The sequence below is a fragment of the Phalaenopsis equestris genome, unplaced genomic scaffold (assembly GCF_001263595.1).
Source record: "Phalaenopsis equestris unplaced genomic scaffold, ASM126359v1 Scaffold000672, whole genome shotgun sequence".
NCBI lineage: Eukaryota > Viridiplantae > Streptophyta > Magnoliopsida > Asparagales > Orchidaceae > Phalaenopsis > Phalaenopsis equestris.
The window spans coordinates 631,318-637,761 of NW_018165112.1; the positions used below are offsets into that span (position 1 = coordinate 631,318).

General features: G+C 31.3%; 1 protein-coding gene across 1 annotated transcript in view; it reads left to right on the forward strand.

Annotated features, from left to right (window-relative positions):
* The window catches only part of LOC110030211 (protein ANTHESIS POMOTING FACTOR 1-like), a gene marked incomplete in the record, with an annotated part of 26,480 nt that overhangs the window by 13,545 nt on the left and 6,491 nt on the right, over positions 1-6,444 (forward strand). The window contains 8 exon segments of the mRNA XM_020732812.1: positions 2,015-2,115; positions 2,772-2,881; positions 3,051-3,117; positions 3,218-3,317; positions 4,009-4,125; positions 4,198-4,335; positions 4,747-4,828; positions 6,050-6,099. Of these exon segments, the coding sequence (XP_020588471.1) occupies positions 2,015-2,115; positions 2,772-2,881; positions 3,051-3,117; positions 3,218-3,317; positions 4,009-4,125; positions 4,198-4,335; positions 4,747-4,828; positions 6,050-6,099 (765 nt within the window).

Here is a 6,444-nt window from a genome sequence, read left to right on the forward strand (position 1 = left end):
TGTTTCCAGCTTTGTAGCTGAACCTCCACTTTCTCTTTCTTTCCTGAGGTATCCTCACCATTTCGACAGGTATAAGTCTCACCTTTTGGAGCTACAACTTGTAGTCATAGGATAGAGTTTCTTTTCTTTGACCTTAGGGTTACCGAGGTTCCCGTGGATGATGCAATTCACAGATTGCTGACTGGGGATTTCAGGACGTGTTGGGTCGACTACCTTTACGACCAGGTAGACTTATGGTCCTAATAGCTGTGTATGACGGGTCTGTGATACCCCGACCCAGTTACCTCTACCTTTTAGGATCACTCTACCTTCCGTTTTATTGAACCCCTTTGAGTCATATCGCTCATTGACTTCGTTGATATCAACTTTACGGCCTGATGCGGATGAGCTGCCGCCCATTTGGGATACGACGATTTGTCCTCTGCTTTTTGGCCCGGACGTGCTTTGACGTGTTGGGATATACTCGTCAAGATGATTTAGGTTATTCCGTGGGTCTTGTGTGCCGATGAGCCGCTATCCATTCGGGATGTGAGAGACTCACTCTCTGTTTGACGACTTAGCGCGAGCTTTGAAACATCAAGACTGTTCCCACACAGAATAACCTTCCTTTGATTGCATATACCCCAAGTCTATGATAGTATGAAACCAAACTTCTTTTATCGAGAGTATTCTTAGGTATCCCCCAAGATGTAATTAACCAGTAGAAACACGTTCCTCTGGGAGTGCTCTTGACCCCAGAACATGTACATACACCTGACTCTCTGGTTATGGGTAATCTACGTAGATACTTCTTTCGCGAATATTGGTTTAAGGTGCCTCCGCCCGATCTTGTTTGAGCAGACATTCTTAACCTATCCTTGCGAAATTTATCGCATGTAGACTCTCCACGTTTTACTTTTTCTCTTATTTGTCTTTTTGTCGTATGTCCCTTCTTATTCGGTTCCTCTCCTCTTCGAATCATTTATAATATGATTCGAGAGGGAGATTTATTCGAATGGGGGAAGTATACGATAATCGACAAGCTGACGACTCCTTTTAAAATAAAAAAAGAGAAAAATGAACGGAAACATTAATATTAGCAAATGCTTCGTTATACATTTCTCTAATAATTTCAGGATACCTTTAACGCACTATTTTTCTTAGCTTGCACCAACTTAATTATTTTGATAGCCAATCATATGTTTTCTTATGATCACTTGAAATTGCATGATGTTTTTTCTTTTTCAATCCATTTTTTTTTTACATTTATGTAGTTTTTTTAATTCTTTATTTTCATTGCATGACATAGCTTTAATTCTTTTATGACCACAACAATCATAAACATTTTTATTTATCCATCTCCTTTCTTCTTAAATACCTGAAATGATGCTTCTCGAGACATTTTCCATCCTTTTTGTTGTTGAAAACCCATTGAAAATAATTGTATATCAAACTAGTACAAGATAACCCATAGCTCTCTAAATTTTAATAGTATTATAAAGACCTAAAATCTTACCTTTATGCTTATTTAGACTTAATTTTATTCGTTTTTTTTATCAATTCGTAATGTATTTTATTATATGTTCATTATGCTTTTACAGAATGTTTTTATTCTTGCAATTTTCATCTAGTACCTTCAAAATGACATTTTCATCTTTCCTTACTAATATCAGCTTCAACTGAAACACTGCTGTCTTATTTCTAATTCATCTAATTCTAAAAAAACTTATATATCTCTTTTCTCTGGCGTCCTTTTATAATTCTCATTTTTCTCTTCCTTGTTATCCAGCCTATTATATAAATAAGTTTTTTGATTTGTTACTATTCTCTTTGCAATATTTAAGCTTTTTAATAATTTTTGTATTTCTCAGTAATAAATATCTTTTACCACTCCTTAGAAAGTATATTTCTATTTCATAATATTCTTCTCATTTTGCCCTAAAGCTACATTTAAACCATAATTCCTACATGCTTTTTTATCTCCTTATCTTCTTGAAGCTTCTAACTTTATCTTTCCTGAAAATCTATTTTTCAGGGAGGGAGTATTTCTTCTCTTGATTTTCATCGTACAGACGATCTACTTGTCACTGCTAGTGAAGATGATTCAGTACGCCTCTACAGTATTGTAGATGCCATGTAAGCATAGTGTGAATTTTGATTCTATTTTGTTTGTAATAAAGTTTCTGTCCAAATATTTTTGTAACATTATGTAAAATCTCTTTATCGACATGAAAGCTCCATCGCAACTTTTTATTTAATAAGATTTAAAGGGCTGGAATGTATGAAAGATTCTGATATTTCATAAGATTTCAGCACTTAAATTAATGCAATAAATGCTATAGTTTTATCAAACACAATCATCTAAATTATAAAAAATTATGCCATTAGCTTTGCAAAATATATGCAACCTGCTTCACTCTGCTTTGAGATAATTTTTCTCTTCTTTTTTTTGGCTTTCTCTGAAACTCCGTGCTAAAGTAAATTTGTTTTCTTAAATTGTTTCTTTTCTCTGCCACATAACTCCACTAGGAAAACATGTTTCCACATTTTTTACATCCTCTCTTTGATATGTAATTTGAGATGAAGTAAAACCCATTTATAAAGTTTTTGGCTTTTGTATGGCAACGGTTGCACTTGATGCCGAGTTAAGTTAACCTTCCCAGTTTATCAAAGAAATAAGCTTTTTATGGCGTTTATAATTTATAACCCGGATAGGCCTATATTGGAATATTGTGATTTGATTGTTTCTTTTTCTTTCATCCCAAATAGTGAGAGAATAAATTTATTTGCAGATTGTTGAAGACAATGTATCATAAGAAACATGGCGCGGACAGTATCTGTTTCACACATCATCCAAGTTCCATTTTATGTTCATCAAGATACAATTTGGAGTCTACAAATGGTTAATTTCTTTACCGTTTATGTTTTTTAACCTTTCAACATAATTTAATTATAGTGCTTATATTTATTATCCGAATCATTTAAGTACCTTTCTTAGTTAGTGGGTTAGTGGGTGATTATTTATCATCAGAATCATTGCTATAGCTTAGTGTGCGATTATTTATTATCAGAATCATTGAGGTACCTTTCTATGTATGACAATCGATGCCTGCGTTACTTCAAGGGGCATAAAAAAAGGTGTTTAATCTTCACTATTTGGAAAAAGTTGTTTGAAATTGTAATTTTAAACTCTTTCTGTATCTACCTAACTTCTTTTTTTTTTGCATGTTGATTGTAGAGTTGTCTCCCTTTGCATGTCTCCTATCAATGATAGTTTTATGTCAGGTTCTCTTGACCACAGTGTTAGAATCTGGGACCTTCGGGTGAATGCTTGTCAGGTTAGAGTTCCTTGATGTTCTGTTTTTGTAGTAGAACAGTAGTCTCTTTTATTAAGTACTATTAAGTTCGACAGAAATTAATGGCCTATTTGACATTACTTTTGTTTCCTGTTTTTATTTCTATTTTTCTTTTGTTTTTAAATACATGTTTGGTTGGTATAATTTTAATGTCTTTATTTTTTATTTTTTAAAACAAATCAACTTATTTTAAAAACACTCAAAATACTTAAAAGATATGCTGAACGCATTTACAACTTATTTTAAAAACACTCAAAATACTCAAAATACTTAAAAGATATGCTGAACGCATTTACAAATAATTTCATCAATTAAAAATGTTTTAATCTATATCAAAATATAAACAAAATACAATAAAAATAAAAATAAAAGATGAATAAAAAAATGATACCAAATGTTTGTTTGTGTTTTGATTTAAATTAAAACTTGTTTGATCGAGCTAATTGTTGTTAAAAACTCCCAAGACATCTTTTAGGTGTTTGTGAATGTTTTTAAAAAGTTAATTAGTTTTTTAATACAAAAAATAAGTGTATATAAAAATTATACCAGACAAATATCTTTTAAAAAATAAAAGAAAAAGAAAAAAAAACAAAAACAAGAAATAAATTGATGCCTAATGGGCCCTACGTTTATTTTAGCTGATTTTATTCACAAGTACTTTTTTTGTCTACAGGGAATATTGCGGTTGCGTGGTAGGCCGACTGTTGCATATGATCAACAGGGCCTTGTTTTTGCTGTATCAATGGAAGGCGGCGCTATTAAGTTGTTTGATTCACGATCTTACGACAAGGTTTACTCTTTGTTAATGAAACCATAAGGGTTTTTCCATTTACTTGTAATAATTTCTTATTTTACCTGTCAGGGTCCCTTCGACACTTTTCTAGTGGGTGGAGACACAGCTGAAGTCTGTGATATCAAATTTAGTAATGATGGGAAGTCTATGCTTTTAACAACAACAAGCAACAATGTCTATGTTCTGGATGCTTACTGCGGGGATAAGGTTTGTTTTTCTATATTAATGGCTTGGAATCATTATTCCTGGTGGTACAATTTTAATATCTATTAGGGGCCATTTGGGATCATTTTTATTTATTATTATTATTATTTTATTTTTTTTATTTATTTTTTTATTTGAAATAAAATATGTTTTGCTTTTGATTAAAGTATGACTGTTTTTAAAAATACTCAAAACAACTAAAAATTATTTTGAGTGTTTTCGAAATCACATTTATTTATTTTTAGAAATAAAAAATAAAAACATGTAAAAGCACACTTAATAAATTTTTTTTAAAACAAAAGGAAAAGCAAAAATAAGAACAAAAATAAAAAACAAACTTGATCTCAAACAAGGCCATAGGATCTTGGCTCATTCTCTGGCTATTAAACTGATCTTGTTTCTCATCATGCTTAGCGGTGTGGATTCAGTTTAGAGCCATCTTCTAACATAACAACTGAATCTTCTTTCACTCCAGATGGAAAATATGTTATTTCAGGTATATCTTTCTTCTTAAATATTTTTATGAACAGTTTGCATTTCTACCATGTATGTGGACATGCAAACTCTTGTCTCTCAAACTTTATGAATTACTTTTATTTTTTATACTCTTTTGTTTTTTGTGCGTTATTCTCCTTTATTCCTATAGATTCTAGTCAAATTTTCTTTTGCATTTCTTGTTTCCCAGTTTCCGAATGCTATACTTTTAGCTGTGTATTCCAGATTCTCTTGCTTATGCAAAAGTAGATATTATTTTAGGCGATGTGATTTACTTGTGAAGTTTGAAAATTGCTTTATGCGGAAAATTAAGATTTATCATTCTGAGCCAAACAGATAACTGTTTCCGTTGATGTGTTATTTAAGAAGTAATCATGACATAGCACAAGCAAGGTCCTTGAACAGATAAGCTATGTACCTGATTTCTTTACTAGTTATCTTGAGATTTAATTTTATGTATTTTTATTACCTTCTTAGTTTGATTTCCATTTCGGCTGCATCTTCCACATGAATTTTAATAGATTCTATTAAAGTGTCATAATCACGTGTTCATGTAGTTATTTTCTTCTCCCTCTATGTTTATGCGTTCCATAGTTTATGTTAAGAGGAAAACATATATTTTTTTTTCCTTTCAGAAATGATCTAAAATATTCACTTCTGCAAGCTTGTAAGGGGAAGAACGTTTATATAGCTGCTTTGTGGATTAGTGCTGGTATATGAATATTAAAATCTATCATGTAGATTTTGAAATAGCAAGTTTATGTTTCTAGTCTATTTATGGATATTCGTCATCGTTCAAGGGTTAAATTAAAAATGAAAGATTTACATGCATACTGCTCAATTCTTATGTATTTACATATCTAATTCCTAAAGTTTAATTTTTATATATACACCACCTGACCTGTATATGAAAAGGTGTATTTTACTTTTTAAAAGTTAAAGTAGTAGTTTGTTTGATGTGATATGAAATAATTGAGTGGTGTAAATGTACAAAGTAAACTTTTAGATATTTGATATGTAAATACATAAGAAATGAGTGGTATGTATGTACATGCCCCATTAAAAATTTGGATGGAGTTGTGTTTGCCTTTCCGTCTTGTTCACCTATATTTTCTTGTTTCATGGGTTAATAACTGCTTTTGAAACTGCAACTTACAGGATCTGGAGATTTGCTGCGGCTGTTTCATGGGTTAATGACTGCTTTTGAAACTGCAACTTACAGGATCTGGAGATGGAACCTTACATGCTTGGAATGTAAACATGAGAAATGAGGTTAATCACAACATACTATATTGTCTTTTAATTAAATTTTTTTGCTAACTTGGTGCTTGTGCTGTCTGATAACCCTTGTCCTTATTTATTATTGTTTTGTTTAATTTTTCGCCAATTTTAAATCATCTCATTTTGCCATGCATCAAAGTTGTGTCTTTAAATATTTACATACATAACACTCGCATACAATTCGGATGTATTTACATACATTGCACTCAAATATTTAATATCACATAAAAAATCACACATTTATCACCTTTTAAAAGTGATATATACCTATTCATGCATAGGTTTAAAGCATCAAAGCGCTATGTATGTAAATATGAAAGTTTAGGTGTGACATAT